Source organism: Eurytemora carolleeae, unplaced genomic scaffold (assembly GCF_000591075.1).
Source record: "Eurytemora carolleeae unplaced genomic scaffold, Eaff_2.0 scaffold476, whole genome shotgun sequence".
Taxonomy (NCBI): Eukaryota; Metazoa; Arthropoda; class Copepoda; order Calanoida; family Temoridae; genus Eurytemora; species Eurytemora carolleeae.
Window position 1 is genome coordinate 172278 of NW_019396367.1, and position 19955 is coordinate 192232.

Consider the following 19955-nt stretch of genomic DNA (forward strand, 5'->3'; position numbering starts at 1 on the left):
TAAAATGGATGAATGGAGGATAAGAAAAGATAAAAGGAATAAATAGAGGATAAATGAAGATAAAATGGATGAATGAAGGATAAGAAAAAATAAAATGGAAGAATTAAGGACAATCAAGATAAAATGGACGAATAGAGGATAAGAATAGATGAAATGGATGAATGGAGTATAAAAAAGATAAATGGATGAATGGAGGATAAGAAAAAAGAAAGATAAAGGCTAAAGGAAGACAATATCCATGTATTAGATCAGACCTAATACAGAAAGTATAGTTTAATTCTCTTCAATTTGATTTCTCTGACCACAGAGTGTCCAGATCAAAGCTAACCTGAAAGGTTTTATTATTACGGTGAGGAGAAAAAACATCGCAAAAACCTATATTTGATCAATTTGTTAAAAGGATCCATTCGCGGGAAGAGAAAATAAATAAAAAACTATTTAAAAAAAAAATTCTTCTGAATTATTCAATTTTAAACTTTAAACATGTTTACGTTCAATCTCGGCTTGGTTTAACACGTGATACTGTTATGGGTGGCAGTTCTCTTGAAACATACATCGGAAAGAATAAATAATGGGACCAAATTATAATTACTAATCTGCAAATACATTATTACCATTTAATACTTCAAGTTGTGACGTTTGTTAGATTACACAGCCCACTTTTGAAATATTAAAGGTTTACACCATCAGGTTAAAAAATAGGGATTAGGAAATTTGACCGATCAGTTACTTTCACGTTAGATTGAAATCGTGAATGTTTTTAATGAATGTTTCTAATCGTAACTCCTCATATTTAAGAGCTATCGAGAAGAATAAAATTGTTTTAAAGTTCTCATGTAACCATTTACATTTGCAAAAAAATTATTACTTTAGAAGCCAGGATATCGCAAAGTCGTCCCAGTTAATGGCACATAAAGAGTTCACAGTGCTCTGCCTTTAAAGTCAATGAATTTTTGTAGAATTCTTCTTATATAAGCAAACCCCAAATATTACATCGAGAAATGTGAAAATACTCGAGACTAATTTAAATAAATTTTATCACACGGCTAGAGATATAACAATAAAACAAGGGAGAAACTAGTTGACGTAAATTACAGGCTGTCCTAAAAAAACATGGGAATTGAGAGACGAAGACGAAGTCATCTTTGTTAAGTATGCAGCGTTGTATAACCTAGTGTCAATGAAAATAGATAAAGTTACGTCTGCTAGAGTGTATTTTATGTAAACGGTTTTTATTTTTCAAAACGTTGTATGATGTTCTGTAATATGTCTGCAAGATAAACAGTATAGAGAGGAACTAGTGTAGTTAGTAGTATGTTTGGTACAGCTTTCCTACAAGATAAATAGTATAGAGAGGAACTTGTGTACTATGTTTGGTACAGCTTTCCTACAATTAAAACAGTATAGAGAGGAACTAGTGTAGTATGTTTGGTACAGCTTTCCAACAAGATAAACAGTATAGAGAGGAACTAGTGTAGTATGTTTGGTACAGCTTTCCTACAAGATAAACAGTATAAAGAGGAACTAGTGTAGTATGTTTGGTACAGCTTTCCTACAAGGAATCACCGTACACTAAAAAACCATTTACAATGACGATATCAAAATAATCACTCAATCCCCATGTTTATTGGGACACCCTGTAGATAAATAGATAGATAGATCTTCTTAGTACACCAACTGTGGAACTAAAGAGATATATGTATTGTAGAGTAAGCATCGTGTTATCCAGACTTTAAACATCATTTTCGGGTTTTCACTTTAAACTCCAGTTCATTTTAAGTACCGGGTCGACTGTTAAGTAGTTAAAGCAAGCTGTACAGTACACATACAGAGCTGAACATTTTTGTGTTGGATACTCTTAATTTCGATTGCTTGATCTCGATATCTTCTGTGGGCTCTTTTAGTTCAAAGATCAATGTATATTCTCTTTCAGTAAATCCTCCCATGATCGAAGCTACGTTCAGATGGAGAGATAAATAGATAGATAGAATAGATAGATAGATAGATAAATAGATAAGATAGGTAGATAGATACCTGCTGGTTGCTTTAGCTCTCTCCTTGGAGAATTCTCCTGATAGAACACCAAGGATAAGATTCATAACGAAGAATGCTCCAAGAACAACTAAAGACAGGAAATAACTCCATTGCCAGGATTTACCCATAGCATCCTAGTAACAATACATATATTATATGTGAGAAGATATTTACTAACATTTCGTTCGAAAATACAACCATTTTATTCAAAATTATGAATAGAATGTTAAGGAATACGCATAGCTCACTATTTAGTATATTCTTTATGCTAAAATTACACCATATTGAATTTTGGTAGGTTTGGTTGTGAAAAATAGCTCTAACTAAATTTGGTTATGTTAGCTTTATTTAGGTTAGGTTTTGACTTATGAAGATACAGGGATACCCTCAAAGGATGAGAATTTAGAGACGAGTGCACGTACTGCCTGTTTCTTGTCTGTAAACTTATTTGTTTCTATGCAAAATCATTAAATAAGCCATTAAATTACAGAATCAATTGAAATTAATTTAACATTGAGATCGCCAGTCATCTTTCATTCTCATCTTTGTAGGTAAACCTGGTTAATTTGGATTGTTGCATTGTTGGGTTAGGGATCACTTTGTTACTATTGGTTTGGTTTGGTCTACCTGTATCCAGTAGAAGGTTTGGTTTGGTCTACCTGTATCCATTAGAAGGTTTGGTTTGGTCTACCTGTATCCAGTAGAAGGTTTGGTTTGGTCTACCTGTATTGTATCCAGTGGAAGGTTTGGTTTGGTCTACCTGTATCCAGTAGAAGGTTTGGTTTGGTCTACCTGTATCCATTAGAAGGTTGGTTTGGTCTACCTGTATCCAGTAGAAGGTTTGGTTTGGTCTACCTGTACACATTAAAAGGTTTGGTTTGGTCTACCTGTATCCAGTAGAAGGTTTGGTTTGGTCTACCTGTATCCAGTAGAAGGTTTGGTTTGGTCTACCTGTATCCAGTAGAAGGTTAGGTTTGGTTTACCTGTATCCAGTAGAAGGTTTGATTTGGTCTACCTGTATCCAGTAGAAGGTTTGGTTTGGTCTACCTGTATCCAGTAGAAGGTTTGGTTTGGTCTACCTGTATCCAGTAGAAGGTTTGGTTTGGTCTACCTGTATCCAGTAGAGTACATCTGTCCACCCTTCCAGTGTAATACACTGGAACACAGTTAACATCGCCAGAATAAAGTTATCAAAGTTAGTTATCCCTGAAATACAGGAAACTCATCAAATTATGCTTTTAATAAGTTAAGTTTTTTTTACTATACTATACGACCTATAACGCTGTGAAAAAGGAAGACGACTGTGAATTATTATATTGAAAAGGCAAGTGAACATACACACAGCAATTGTGCGGTATATGTAACAGCTAGAGCCAATTTCACTTTAAAAGTTTTTTCAAGCAACTGTGAAACTATTGGCTTTCCAACAATATCGAATAGGCAAAAGATTGCTTAAATTTCGTCTTCCTATTCCACGGTATTATGGGTCCCACTGTACAAATATATATATATAGTTTTTATAAGTTTGAAGAGTGTGACTATGATTTTCTGAATTAATGATTTATGTCGAGGAGGAGATGCAAGTTTCAACTCTGTAATGTCTGGAAACTTTAGTTAGTTTTCAACCCAACCAAGTTCAGTCTGAAAGGGAGTGTTCACGTGTCTTGAAAAAGATATAATACATGAACTTTCGGTATTTAGAAGTTTTATTAAGCTTAGGTGAGGACAGAATGATTAATGCTTGCAATGGAACTAAGCACATCCTGGAATAGTTAGAGCGAGATGCGTTCGGTGTCTTTGATTTTAGTTCAATCGCGTTTTGGTTTAAAATTAAACATTCGAGTAGTTATGATAGTTATGCAGGGCTTGGAATTACAGAACAAATTCAATGTTAAGTTGGAATAATATATAATATAAAATTAATGCAGAAATAATTATACAAAGGAATTGAGTCTTTTCCACAAACTCTGCTTTTCTAAACCCTATATCTTTGGATTCCAATGTCGTAGACCTTAAATATCAAAGATTTGCGACATTGGAAGATATTAAAATTAACAATATTAAATAATTAATAAAATATTAAAAATTCTAAGTTTGTGGCAAAGACTCAATTCCTTTATGTTTAATGGGTCAAAAGTTGATCGAAAGTCACACCCTAAATCCGAATGTACGGGTAATAATGTTGAAAATCCCTGTAATCTTGAAAATCTTAGTAATGGGTAAAAATATAGACAAATCTTTAGTAACTGTTTCTTACCTTCATTAGGTCCAACCCAATACTCTCTACACACCTCACCAGCACTTTCATCACACTGGTAGGAACCTCCACACGGTCTTAATATAGGTACAGGTACAGGTACAGGTACAGGTACAGGTACAGGTACAGGTACAGGTACAGGTACAGGTACAGGTACAGGTACAGGTACAGGTACAGGAAAATAAAAGACAAACTAAGAACAGCAAAAAGAAGAAATCTATAGATGTCAGTAAGAAAATGGTTGCCCCGGAAACAGTAAAAGGTTGAATTAAAGTTATTGTTTGTCTTTTTTAAACTATCCTGAAGTACCATTCAGTTTTTTGTAAAAATTCTCGTAGTGACTAACTCTCAGTCTTGAGAATTTTGTCTGTAAAAGGAAAACAAATTTGAATGGAAAAATAACTTCAATTGTATAGAGTGAAACCAATTTGTTAAAAACAATTTTTACGTGCTAGTAAATTTTTTATTTTGTGTTTTGGCAAAATCTTCTTTTCATTTTTGCTATTAATTGATTACTACGTCACTATAAAATGCATTGTTACAAAGGAATTGAGTCTTTGCCACAAACTCTTATTTTCCAATCCCTTTATCTTTGCAACCCAATGTCTTAGACCTTATTTATTTCAAACTAAGTATACTGTTAGATCAAATAATTTAAGTTTGAAATATCAAAGGTTTACTCCATCAGGTTATAAAGATATAGGGATTTAAACATTTAAGTTTGTGACAAAAACTCAATTCCTTTCTGGATATTCTAACTCAACAGAACATATATACACTATACACAGCATTAGAATGTTGTAATATTATGTACATATAAAATGTTTTTAACTTTGCATTTATTAAAAATAAAATTGTAATAAACCTGTGCATATATATATATATCAAGTGCAACAGCAGTCTAATTTTTAAGAGATATATTGTAAAAACCCATTTTTTTAGTAGATTCATTCAATATGAAAAAATCTATGTTACCTAATTTGTCAGAAGTTTGCGTAAAAAAAATTATTGTTTTTATGATGGATTTCAACTAATTATCGTTCCGTATCAATTTATACTTCATTCAAATGCTAGTTTTTTTAACTCGCAATACTGAATAAAGGATATCTTCAGTATTCTAAAATTTTTACGTAATTTTTCATTATTTTGAAAAAAGTGAACAATCATCTTAAAAAGATAAAAAACCTATTGTTCCAAATCCTCTTCTTTGAACCGTTTTACATTTTCAAATAATTGAATAGTATTCTTTTTTCCAGGGAGTCCGCGGGGAAATATTAGGGCTGGCCAACGCTCGGTTAAAGAATGACAAGTATTTCAAAATTAATGTTTCTGTTAACGAACTCAAAAACTGTTAATTTTGAAATCGGTCAGTTGGTAAAAAACGAAAAAAACGAGCAATTATGGGTTTTTTAAAGTGAAAGCGAATTTCGTTTTTTTTTCTGTCAAATATTGCATGAAACTTACTGAAAATAAAGATTTTTTTTACTTCTATTTTTATATAACAAAATCGTTAACGTCTCGTTTTGCCATTAGCGATTTCTAAAACATCTTTAATAAACTTCGAGAACAAGATTGGGATTGTTAACAAACAGTAACTTAAAAAAACGGAAAATACCGTTAACTGAATAGAACGACCAATTCTTTGGTCTTTTGAACGATTTTAGCAAACCGTTGACGAACGTGGTTTTTACAAAGTCTGAAGATACCCAGCCCTAGAAAATATTGAGTGAAAATAATCTTTTTTGTTAAAAGCATTCTTCTTTCTCTTTCTACAATGTAGTGTTATACTCTCTATACTGTGGCAAACTATCAGGAGAAAATATTATGTTGTCACAAGTTTTAAAACTTTTAAAAGTTTTTTTTTCTCAATTTTTAGGAAGTTTGCTGTTTATTGTGCTACTATTAGCTTAGCTTTATTTACTGTGCAAGAATACATTTTGAATGAATACATCCTAGAAATGAGATTTTAATGTATTTTGTAATTATATTTGTAAATGAATAGAGGAATAAGTAAAAAGTGATGATAAACTGAATAATTTAATGAATTGATAAATAAATGAAAAAACGAATAAATGAATAAATGAATAAATGAATAAATGAATAAATGAATAAATGAATAAATGAATAAATGAATAAATGAATAAATGAATAAATGAATAAATGTAAATGAATAAATGAATAAATGAATAAATGAATAAATGAATAAGTAAATAAATAAATAAATGAATAAATGAATAAATGAATAAATAAATGAATAAGTAAACAAATGAATAAAAAAATGACTACCTAGGATCATTGGAGGCTAGTTTCCCAGTTTGATTGCTGAAACAAGCCTGAACAAGGTTATAATACAAAGCTGAACAAAAAATACGAAAAAAATACATCATGAAAATTCTGAGTACGGAGCTAGGTGTCTATATAAACATTCAAATCTTCTTCCAAAGTTTCGTCATGGGCATTGGGAGTTGAAAATTAAATTATTTTATGAATATATAGATCTCACTTAATTACCGCGTTTTTGGGACTTAAAATACTCTTAAATATTGGAACTGTTGAGATCGGGCCGGGTTTAAAGTGTTTTCCGTCTGTCTTAACATTTGATTTTAGCGAGCACTTTTTGGTGGTTTTAGATCTAATGATTTCAAACTGAATTGTTTATTCTTTCATTCATTTTTGAAAAGTAATTCGGCATTTTCTTAATAAGAGTCGGAATGGGAATACTTTAGTTTACTTAACCTTTTATGATAATTAAAATTTATATTTTTATGCATCGTTTTACGTTTCTTAACAATTTAAAGAACACTTAGAAGAAGATAGTTTTTTATGGACGTGTACCATTTTGTTTCTTTTAGTATTTGTTGGTTGGATCGGTTTTAAAATAATATTTTAACATTTAGTTGAGTTTGATAATTATTACCTTTCAAGTTTAAAATATTTAATAAAAGGATTTCAACTGTTTGCCAAATGTGAATATTTAATAGTTTCCAGTAATAAATATAATTTAAATATTTAACAAGAATTCTTCTTGAAATATATCTTTTTTTTAGCAATAATACTGTAAGATCCAAACTACTGCGGATTGAATTTAGTGATTTTTATTTAAATATTACCTTTAAAGATATGTTCTATCTATTATGTATGAAAAAGTAATATCTGTTTGTTTGTGTGTCCAATCGTAACTCAGGAACCAAATAACCAATTTGACATAAATCTTAATTGGGGAACTATATAAAACCACAGTTCTTGCTCATAATAAGCAATGCAGAAATTTTCAGAATTAAAGAATTTTCGAGTGAGACGACTAAATAAAATTTTGACAGTCGTCTCTGAAGTATTATCCTTTGTGGGTAACTCTGTATGTAAATCAATAACCCAAAATAAATGATGATGTTTACCATATGCATGACTCCCATGAACATCTCCAGCCCAATGATTGCGTAGATGATGATGACGAACAAGACTAGAAGGGCGATATGGAACAATGGGATCATAGCCATCACTATAGCGTTCAGCACAACCTAAACATACATAGCTAGTAAACTGTGAGCTGTTCCTTTAAATCCAGATTTTCCTTCTAAATATTTATATCTCCTCCCCCCGCACCTCTTCCTGCATAAAACAATATATTTCAAAGTAGAATTCTTTTATGACTGGATTGTACATATTGTGAATTGGAAGAATTTCTTTTAGTTTGTTTTTAGCTTTAAGGGACACTTGACGAAACTCGTTATCCCCTTCTGTCAGCAACCTTCTCCCACCTTTCCCGACCTTCTCCCACCTTCTTCTTCCGTTTACGACCTTAACCTTCTCCCTCCTTCTCTTCTTCTCCCCACCTCCCCCCTTCTTCTCTTCTTCTCCCCACCTTCCCCCACCTTCTCCCTCCTTCTCTTCTTCTCCCCACCTCCTCCCTTCTTCTCTTCTTCTCCCCACCTTCTCCCTTCTTCTCTTCTTCTCCCAACCCTCTGTTCTTCCCCTTTCCTAGCTTGTTTCTCTCCAACTAATTTTAAACAAATTATATAAAAATAATTATTCCCCTTAGTCCTATGCACTGTTCTTTAAATCTGAATAATTTAAACCTAAATTAAATATTTAATTCTAAGTCTAGAAATATTTATGAGTAGCTTATCCACTGTCACAAACTATCAGCAAAGTGTGTTTTACATTATATACAGATAAACGTTGTAAGTTGCTAATTTGTAATTTCAATATTTTTCACAAATTAAACATTTGCAGTTTATTAGACAGAAGACATATGAGGAAAAATGAAAGTTAAAATTTTAAATTCAATCATATCATCAAGTCATACCATGGATTAAAAAGTTTTACGTGTAATTTAAATGCGTATTTTGAAAATTTTGAGAATCTAATTCTTACAATTTATAGTTTACCTGTAAACTTGGTACTCCAGAAACAAGCCTAAGCGGCCTCAGAACTCGAAATGCCCTCAAAGCCTTTAATAATAAGTAATTAATTTAGAGTAACTCTATCAGGAGATCCAATGCACCAAGGGAAGGGTAGAGGGGGTGGGGGCAGCAGGGGATGCGCAAATTCAAGGAGGGAAAAACTTTTAGAGGGAATACAGTATTAAGATTTAGCTTACTTTGAAATGTTGCCTCAGTTTACAAGATTGGTCGATTTTGAAGTGTCTCAAAGCGTTGGGCTTTGATTTTACCGCTCTAACTCACTTTTGCTTTATAGTAGCCTTTATCATAACATTAACATTTAAAAATGGTAAAGCTGTTAAAGAGAGATATTGGAATTTGGTTTTGGGAGTGTTTACATCATCTGTATGTTTTAAATATAACTCTGTTTCTATTTTCCAGCAGGATAAGTTGGGTTGACATTTCTCTTTTAATGGTTTCCAATATAGAATTAAAATCCTTTGTTTAAAAACAGATAACTGCGCACTGTCCACACTCTTTTTAACCCCTTCTCAAGAAATTTACAAAAGACTAAAACATCAATATCTGCGTATACTCTTACCATAAGAAACCAGATAACCGTATATACTTCTACCATAAGAAACCAGATAACAGTATATACTCCTACCATAAGAAACCAGATAACCGTATATACTCCTACCATAAGAAACCAGATAACCGTATATACTCCTACCATAAGAAACTAGATAACCGTATATACTCCTACCATAAGAAACTAGATAACCGTATATACTTCTACCATAAGAAACCAGATAACCGTATATACTTTTACCATAAGAAACCAGATAACCGTATATACTTTTACCATAAGAAACCAGATAACCGTATATACTCCTACCATAAGAAACTAGATAACCGTATATACTCCTACCATAAGAAACTAGATAACTGTATATACTCCTACCATATGAAACTAGATAACCGTACATACTTCTACCATAAGAAACTAGATAACCGTATATACTCCTACCATAAGAAACTAGATAACCGTATATACTTCTACCATAAGAAACTAGATAACCGTATATACTCCTACCATATGAAACCAGATAACCGTATATACTTCTACCATAAGAAACTAGATAACCGTAAATACTTCTACCATAAGAAACCAGATAACTGCCTAGACTCCTATTAAGGGAAACTAGATACCTAAGTACAAATAATGGAAACCAGATAACCGTATATACTCTGTACTCCTACGAAGGGAAACTAGATACCTGAATACTAATAAGAGAAACCAGATAACAGCGTAAACTCCTACTAAGGAAACCAGATAACCTTGTATGCTCCTACTAAGTGAAACTATAGGTATACCTGAGTAAAAATATGGGAAACCAGATAACCGCATATACTTGAGAAGTCAAAAACTTTAAAAAACCAACCTTAGCGTCGAATCCTTCAATCTCCATTGATGAGAGAAAAATATCGAAGAACCCGATCATAACGATTGTAAAGTCGAGAAAATTCCACGTATTCCTAAAGATTATATATAGTGGTCAGCATATGTATACTATATACAAATTCGATGTGAGTTGGATGTTATTGAAGCAAAACGTTCCACCAGTATAATAGATTGAAAATCTACTTATATAGTAAATTTGGTCTTTTTTCACTGCACAATCGCTTTGCTTAATGTTCATTGAGCTATATTAAATCATAACTTTAGTCATATCAGTCCTTTCCAATAGTTTTATGCCTCCCACTGTACGACAAATAAAACAATTTAAACTCAACCAGAAAAGAAAGTTCTTAAGATGAAAATTCCAGGGGTGGCTAGAGGGTGGGGACTCACCCCCTGCCTCCTCGCCCTTCCTTTACCAGAGCCATAAAGTAATTATTCTTGCAAATATTTTACCTTAAATATGCTTCATCATGCTGCCATAGACCATAGGCTATTATCTTTGCGAAGCATTCAACAGTAAAGATTACCATAAAAATTACCTAAGTGAAAAAATACTAAAAATCAGAATTTGTTCTTTTTGCTTGAACACCTTGCTTTTTTTTGAGGCAAACATTCCGAGGACTGCCACGTATTTTCTGTTTTTTTTTTTTAATATTAATATCGTTTAAATCTTTATAAAAACAAATATCTTTGTATTTTCCTCCTTGGAAAATTTTCATGTAATAAGCAAGAATATCTCCGAATCAGCCAAAGGTTTAATGGCGTCGTTTAGATCGTAATTACGTCGATTATATCTATGTTTTCTTGTAACCCTTAAGTTGGAATAAAGTAGAAAAATATTTTCTATATTATGAGTAGTTGAAAGAAATTGTTCCTATGAAGAAGATTTAGCAAAAAATAAACCGGAAAACTACATAAAGGAATTGCGTTTTTGCCACAAACTCAGATTTTTAATTCCTGTAACTTAGCAGCCCGTTTTCCTAGACCTTTGATTTTTTAAACTATTAAATCTGGTAGATCATATAGTCTAAGTTAGAAATATCAAAGGTCTACACCATCAGGTTGCAAAGATATAGGGGTTAGAAAAGGTAAGTTTGTTGCAAAAACTCATTTCCTTTGGCTCCCGCTTGTAATGATATTTTCTGTATACTTACCAATTTTGTTAGTTACAAAAGAAAATAATATTGGTCTATTTTCAGGAAATAATTTTCAAAAACAGATTTATTATTTTTACATAGATATCGATATCATGTTATTGCTTCGCAAAATAAAGGAGTTGAGTTTTTGCCACAAACTATGATTTTCTAATCTCTATATCTTTGTAACCCAATGCCGTAGACCTTAGATATTTCAAACTGTTAACACTTATAGATAAAATAATCTAAGTTTGAAATATAAAAGGTTTGCACCATAAGTTTGCAAAGATATTGGAATCAGATGATTTTAGTTTGTGGCAAAAACTCAATTCCTTTGACAATTTTTTGTCGTTGTACTACGAAAAAATATTAAAAATGTTCACCTCTATATCTTCTAAAAGAAAATATAAAAATGTTCACTTCTATATCTTCTAAAAGAAAATATAAAAAATGTTCACCTCTATATCTTCTAAAAGAAAATATTAAAAATGTTCACCTCTATATCTTCTAAAAGCTTGTTTGTATCATCACTATCATTGTTTGGGTAGGGGGTATTTAGACCCAGAGATACACAAGTAGCTAAACATAATAGATTAGATACAGGGTTACCACAAAAAAATTTGACTTAAAAGCGAGAGCTTTGTAAGATCAAAAAATGAATGAGATATCCATGTTTTTAACTTTTTTTCTGTTTTTCTTTAGTAGTGTATTCGGATATCAGAGTTAATTGTTTAAATTCTGAAAAAAAATCAAACTATAGAAGAGAATAAAATTTAGAATTATTAAGTACATTTTCCGAATCCGTCTGAAATCCTAATATTCTTAAATGTTAGAATATGTGTCATGAAGATTAAATAGTCTTTCACTCTCTGAATCTCTATATTTTGGTGAATTCCAACTTTGTCACCTCATACCTATTTCAATTTTCAACTTACACACAATATCTTGTGAAAAGTAAACTTCTAACGGCTCGGAGGAATTTTAAAACTTAATTTTCTTAAGACTAGCTCTTCAGAAAATAATGTTTTGTTTATAAACATGTGTTGCTTACCTAAAATCGTCACTAGGATAAAATGTTCAAAAGTTTTTGATTCTGAGAGAGCAATGCATGCTTTACGAACAGGATTCTTCAGTTTGAAGCAGTAAATAGAACGTGGGGCCCTAGAAACAAATATGATAAAAATTTTAATTTTGTGGAGTGGGGTTGAGAGTGTGTGATACCAGTTCTCGTTAACCCTATCCCCGCTGGGGTACTTGAAAACCAGGATACGCTGGGGGGGGGGGGTCAATTTGACCCCCCCCTCTAAATCCCATGTTTTTTGTCCAAATATGACAAATGATACATCATTAGAAAGCTCTTGTGCTCTACTTTTAGAATCTGCAAAAAAATTTGCAAATTTGCGAAAATTGAATTTTTTATCGCAAAATCCAATTTTATAGTAAAAATGTTTGCAAAAAAAATTTGTCCAAAAAATGACAAATTATACATTTTTGAAAAGCCCTTGACCATGCCATTTCAAATATGCAAAAATTTTTGCAAAATTTTAAATAACCTGATTTTTAATCAAGAAAAACTAAAAATGTGCAAATTTTCTTTGACAGGTTGTTTGCAAAAAATTTGCAATTTTTTTTTTCGCAAAACTTGGGCAATCCGTTTCCTTAGGTCATAGGCTTTCCAAAAAGCTAAATTTTATCAAAATCTGACAAGTGAAAGTGGGTCAAAACAAAGATTTAGTTTGCTACAGGCAAAAGCAGTCATTCAGGCAGTGTGCCTGAGGACTCAGGCAGTTAGTATTAAAGCCCGGTTTTAGGCCTAAAGGGAGGGCTTTGGGTATGTAAGAAAAGTCAGAAAATTTCAACAGCCTCAGACCAATACTTTTTGAGTTATGTAAAAAAAACTACAGGGGGGGGGTCAAATTGACCCCCCCCCCCCAGCGGGAATAGGGTTAAGCACACTTGTCCAAAGCCAGTAACTGGATTGGTGTCCAGACTGGTGTCCCGTACTCCACACAAAACTGTGGTTTCAAAAACATCTGAAGCCGACATCTGGTTAAGCAGTTATGACCTGACGGATGTAGGAGGACAGAGAGAAGGCGGTCAACAACTCTCGCAGACAAAGGGTGCGTTCTTTCTACTCAACGAGAAAGAAGCTTGAAGTGGATTGATCCAAGTGCCAATGATGATGAAGAGAGGAGAGGTGGACAAGCAGGGACAGTCTATGATTGCCGGCTATAGGTACCTGGGGGTATCCAATCAGGGGTTAAAGATGTTAGGGAGAAATGAGAGTGATGTTTCGTGTCTGTATGGCACTCGAGCCTCATTCCAGTATATCAGAAGAGTTCCTGCACTCTATTATTCTAAGGCCTAAGAAGCTGGAATCTTGTCAACCCTCTACTCAATGTGAATGAAGCGTGGATGGATGAATGTGCTGCCAGATTACAACCCCTGGTAGATCAATATAAAAACCCAGACAACACCAAACTTTCGCAATAGAAAAATTCCGAGATTTGATCGTAACAACCCGATCATGTCCTGGGGACAAAAAAATCTCTTTTAAAAAAATCTAAATCTTTAAAAAAGTTTGTTTCTTCTTTTATAAATAAATAACTTTGTATAGAACCATATTTTAAAATAGTTTTTAAAAAATTTTCTTCTGTTGACGATTGAAGACTCATGTTGCAGATACGATCGGTTGAAACATGTGAAAGTGAAGCGCAAATTCTAGCTTTGAGAGAAAAACAAACACTTGGTAAAATGTAAAATTAATTAAAAAGAATTTTCTGTTTGTGTCATTTTAATGTAATTTACTGTTTGCTGAGTTTCTTAACTTTTAATAGTTTTTTATCGGTATAAACGAGTTTATTAATATATTTTGTTTGAAACAATCGTGTTTTAAGTAATCGTATTCAATGCAACAAGAAATAATCATAAAACGATGGTAAACAAATTATAACAAGTAAAAAACACTTTTTTTGTTAACACAATTTTAATTCTTAATGAATAATACATCGACACCCCTGAAAAGTGTAGAAAAATGCATGGTACAGTTTCTGCAGGAGGAATGGAAACAACCAAAGTAGAGGAGTTGCTTATATAATCATCACGGAACTTATGCAGAACACAGATTGTTAACAAAGGTTTGAAGAATCCTGCTGTTTCTTCCTTTGTTCTCCGCCAACTATACGCAACTCCTTTGAACTGCTGCCTCAGGGTTATTGTGAACGTAAATCAACATCTAGTGTCCTATCTGTTATTTAAATTAATCTATGACTCGTCTAAACATCTTATATCTTATCTATATTACTTTACAGCCTGATATCGTAGAATATGATTTCAAGTCGACTACCAACTGGAGTATTCTCATTTTTTTTAACCTTTATTAACCCCAGGTTACCCATGGGGGTCCTAAAACAATCTGCCAATTTGACCCATGACCTTTTATATATATGAGGTTAAAGCTTTTACTATATAGATAAGCATAAACCCACTCTAAAATATCTAAGATATACTCCATCAGGTTGCAAAGTAACAGGGATTATGACATCACAGTTTGTGTTGTGTGATGAGTTCCTTTATACCTTTCTACTGGTGGTAGAACAACCCTGGCCCCTGCTTTAGGTTTGGCTGCTACAACTTCCTCCTGAAGCTTCCTAAAATCCGTTTCCTGATCCATCACGAGTTTCCTAAATAAATATCTGTTTCTTGATGTATCACGAGTTTCCTAAATAAATATCTGTTTCTTGATGTATCACGAGTTTCCTAAATAAATATCTGTTTCTTGATCCATCACGAGTATCCTAAAATCTGTTTCTTGATTCATCACGAGTTTCCTAAAATCTGTTTCTTGATCCATCATGAGTTTCCTAAAATCTGTTTCTTGATCCATCACGAGTTTCCTAAAATATCTGTTTCTTGATCCATCACGAGTTTCCTAAAATCTGTTTCTTGATCCATCACGAGTTTCCTAAAATCTGTTTCTTGATCCATCATGAGTTTCCTAAAATCTGTTTCTTGATCCATCACGAGTTTCCTAAATAAATTAAAACAAAATGACAAATTTTAAATTTAGCATAAAGTTTATGCAGGAAAATTTGCTACAATATCATGAAATGTTCCTTAACCTGATAATAATAACAAATTTTTATTTCTTGTGATTACAACATTTTTATATTTTTGCTTCATGATTTCAATAAATAATTGTTCATACAGTGATTTGAAAACGATAGTTTTTTTTTCAAAAAAGAATCATTCGGTTTTTATAAAAAACGCACATAAAATTCAGACTTCTTTAAAATGTTCTATCAATTTTAAAGACTGGATCAGCTTTAAAGAAACACAATTGATTGACCGAGTCTGATGATGAAACTCTGTAATTAGAAATATGCACTTCTGCCTTTAATATAGTTTTCGAAAAATTCAATTGTTGATGAAAAACAGATTAAATGGATTCGATAAAGTCGTCTCCGAGGTTTCATAATTTGTGGGTGACCCTGAATAACCTATCTGCAGTTTTTTTCTTACATTTTTTTTGATGAAAGGGATTACTTAAGAGATACTGAATTTTTTAAGTTTCATATCCAATTACAACGCGATACCCTTAAATACCGTAGAACTCCATTTTTTTTAGCAATGTCTTTTTTATTGTCTAAGCTATGTCCAACGCAGTTTTAAAACATTTTTTCCCCTTAGATTCCAGGAAGGTACATACACCATTTTTAGATAAAAAACAGGTTGCAACAAAAGTTATTAACAATAACACGCGTGTTGTCGAATAAAAATATGGATCTTTTATCTTTGAAAAGTTAAAGGGTACCGTTGTAAATCGATCACCATTCTACAAATGAAGTTCTATATTGTTATAAATCTAACCACTTGTATCCTTCAGGTAGAACTAGATCTGCTTCAGTATAAGGGGTTGGTTCCCTGGACTCGGCATGGGAAAAATGTCGTTCAAAAAATACCTGAAAAATTAAAATTTAGAATTTTGCATTCATCTTGTATTCTGCAGTTTCTAAAACTTGCTGCAAAAACTTTGCTGTGAGTTCGGAGAAAATCAATCTTTTCTGTGTCTTGTGTTTCTGCTTTACAACTGATAGGTCTTCTTTAAGTTTCAAAACTTTTAGAGACAAATTTTTAAATAAAAATATGGATTTTAGACCAAATTTCAAGTAACCCTGAATTAAAAGCGTTTCATGTCTGATTAACAACGGTACCTTTGTTTCCCCTTTTTCTCTCTTGAATACAAGGGTAACTCGACATTGTTTTCAATGCTAAAGTTGTGAATCGAGCAGGCACTTCTTTAAATAAAGGGTAACTTGAAATGGAATTAGTTTTTACCCAGGAAAAAGTTTTGTTTACAAATTAGATTTATGAGTTAAAAAAACATGTGGTACTTGGATTCTTTTATGGTACAAGGATACACTGTATAGTATAAGAATACACGCACTGTATGGTACAAGAATACACTGTATAGTACAAGGATACGCTGTATAGTACAAGAATACACTATATAGTACAAAGATAAACTGTATAGTACAAGAATACACTGCATAGTACAAAAATATACTGTATAGTACAAGGATATACTATATAGTACAAATATATACTGTATAGTACAGGGATACACTGGCACTGTACAGTACAAGGATACACTGTATAGTACAATAATACACTGTAAAGTACAATGATAAACTGTATAGTACAAGGATACACTGTATAGTACAAAGATATACTGTATAGTACAAGAATACACTGCAAAGTACAAAAATATACTGTATAGTACAAGAATACACTGCATAGTACAAAAATATACTGTATAGTACAAGAATGTACTATATAGTACAAATATATACTGTATAGTACAGGGATACACTGGCACTGTACAGTACAAGGATACACTGTATAGTACAATGATACACTGTAAAGTACAATGATAAACTGTATAGTACAAGGATATACTGTATAGTACAAAGATATACTGTATTGAACAAGGATATACAGTATAGTACAAAGATATACTGTATGGTACAAGGATACACTGTAAAGTACAAAGATATACTGTATGGTACAAGGATACAGTGTATAGTACAAGGACATACTGTATAGTACAAAGATAAACTGACAATGTATAGTACAAGGATATACTGTATAGCAAAAAGATAAACTGTATGGTACAAGGATACACTGTACAGTACAAGGATATACTGTATAGTACAAAGATATACTGTATGGTACAAGGATACCCAGTATAGTACAAAGATATACTGTATGGTTCAAGGATACACTGTATAGTACAAAGATATACTGTATTGTACAAGGATAAACTGACAATGTATAGTACAGGGATACATTGTTTAGTACAAAGATATACTGTATGGTACAAGGATACATTGTTTAGTACAAAGATATACTATATAGTACAAGGATAAACTGACACTGTATAGTACAAAAATACACTGCATAGAACAAGGATACACTATATTGTACAAGGATACTGTAAGTGTATAGGGTCAGGTATAAACTGACCCATGTATATGCTGAGTAAGCTTTATCTCTGGACACTCTCAAGCGGGATCTGCAGCACTTAGAGTAGATCAATTCATAGACTTTATGCTTCAAGTTAAAGGGAAGTGAGGGGAGGGGAGGGTGCTGACGTAGTTAATCATTAAACTAAGCAAATTAATTCACACAAATTGTATGAAGCGGGTAGGGCAGTCAAGGGGGGGATTTTATTCAGTAAAAAATGGGCTATCTTAGTATTTCAGAAGAATGAACATATTTCCGGCTTCACTTTGATTTAAAGGCCAAAACTTTGAGAATTTTGCCAATTACTTCTTAAAAAATCAACAAGTGCTTTATAGTGTTAAAATGTACATGTAAAGGGCTACAGAAAGTATAAGTGAGTTAGAGCGGTAAAATCTAAGCCCAATGTGTTGGGACACTTTAAAGTTCACCCTGTCTTAAAAATTGATGAGACTTTTTATAAGCAAGCTGAATCTATGTGTCTGAAGAATTAACTCTAAACATTGGGGGGGGGGGGGGGGTAGGCGTTTAGTGCGTTTCCCCTCTAATGTTTTTGCACTCGCAGCCTCATTTTTGACAATATCTCATTAAAATAGCCCATAACTGGTTTCTTAATTATAGTACAATAGATCTAAACTTACATTTTTGAAAAGCCATTGAAACTATTTTTGTTTTGCAACATCATATCTTTAGTCTAAATGACTTTTTCTAAGTTTATATATTAATACATGACCCTCCCCCCCCCACCCCCTTTAATGGGATTAACAGTTTTAAGTTGAGACACGCAGTTCAGTCGGCAAATATGAATAATGTCATTTCAATTGATTAACTTCATTCAGTTTTTGTAAAAATCAGATTTTTCTTCACAAAAAGTATTATTTTTTACCTGTTTCAGCATTTTGATTTTGTTTAATTATCCTTGTAGACAAAAGTCCTGTATTCTGCTCTTTGTGTTCACTCCAAACTAGAAAAAGGATTAAAGGATGAGATCAAAATTATTGAGATTTTTGGGTACTACTCTTCGATGTCGTAAATCCAGATTCAATGCTCGAATTGTTGTCAAAACAGGTTTTTGAATTTAGATATTAAACAAAAACTTTTGCATAATCTTTTAAGAAAAATAAATAAAATTAATTTATCTTCAGTAATTCTTGTTGATTTCGGATCTCCTTATTATTATTTCAATCTAAAAGGAATTGAGTTTTTGCCACAAACTCTGATTTTCTGATTTCAATATCGTTGCAACCCAATGTCGTAGACCTTTAATATTTCAAACTATAAATGCTATTAGATCAAATAATATAAGTTTGAAATATCAAAGGTTTACATCATAAGGTTGCAAAGATATAGGTTTTACAAAAACTGAATTTGTGGCAAAGACTCAATTCCATTAAAACTCCAAAAAACCGACATTTTGATTTGTTCGGACCTCAAATATTTTGATTTGTCCGGACCTCAAATATTTTGATTTGTTAGGACCTCAAATATTTTGATTTGTCAGGACCTCAAATATTTTGATTTGTCAGGACCTCATATATTTTGATTTGTCCGGACCTCAAATATTTTAATTTGTCCAGACCTCAAATATTTTGATTTGTTCGGACCTCAAATATTTTGATTTGTCCGAACCTCAAATATTTTGATTTGTCAGGACCTCAAATATTTTGATTTGTCAGGACCTCATATATTTTGATTTGTCCGGACCTCAAATATTTTGATTTGTCCGGACCTCAAATATTTTGATTTGTCAGGACCGCAAATATTTTGATTTGTCAGGACCTCAAATATTTTGATTTGACCGGACCTCAAATATTTTGATTTGACCGGACCTCAATTATTTTGATTTGTCCGGACCTCATATTTTTTGATTTGTCAGAACCTCATATATTTTGATTTGACCGGACCTCAAATATTTGTACATACTTAATTTATTTGGTGAGCGGTGGGTAGCATATAGAATTCAAAGTTTGCCGTAGATTTACATTTTTTTCTGTAAATAGTATAGATTCAGAATAATCTGATTCCTCTTGGATATCCTGCAGCAGCTGGATAGCGAGAATTTAATCAATTATTTAACCCTCAAATAAAAAAGTTGTAGGAGTGGATTTTAAGATTATTATTTTACACAAAGTCATGACCTCTGATCATTTATTCAATAT

General features: G+C 32.3%; 1 protein-coding gene across 1 annotated transcript in view; it reads right to left on the bottom strand.

Annotated features, from left to right (window-relative positions):
* LOC111701830 (muscle calcium channel subunit alpha-1) overlaps positions 1 to 19788 on the bottom strand; it is an 85491-nt gene extending 65703 nt beyond the window's left edge. The window contains exons 1-14 of the mRNA XM_023473275.1: positions 19720 to 19788; positions 18683 to 18760; positions 16144 to 16235; positions 14853 to 14957; positions 12326 to 12435; positions 11771 to 11853; positions 10592 to 10677; positions 10119 to 10212; positions 8680 to 8742; positions 7687 to 7809; positions 6578 to 6624; positions 4292 to 4368; positions 3146 to 3240; positions 2035 to 2168 (exon numbers count right to left, since the gene is read on the bottom strand). Coding sequence (XP_023329043.1) covers positions 2035 to 2168; positions 3146 to 3240; positions 4292 to 4368; positions 6578 to 6624; positions 7687 to 7809; positions 8680 to 8742; positions 10119 to 10212; positions 10592 to 10677; positions 11771 to 11853; positions 12326 to 12435; positions 14853 to 14957; positions 16144 to 16235; positions 18683 to 18694 — 1121 coding nt within the window. The 5' untranslated portion in view covers positions 18695 to 18760; positions 19720 to 19788. The remainder of the gene's footprint in view (positions 1 to 2034; positions 2169 to 3145; positions 3241 to 4291; positions 4369 to 6577; positions 6625 to 7686; positions 7810 to 8679; positions 8743 to 10118; positions 10213 to 10591; positions 10678 to 11770; positions 11854 to 12325; positions 12436 to 14852; positions 14958 to 16143; positions 16236 to 18682; positions 18761 to 19719) is intronic.
* Positions 19789 to 19955: the final 167 nt, after the last annotated feature.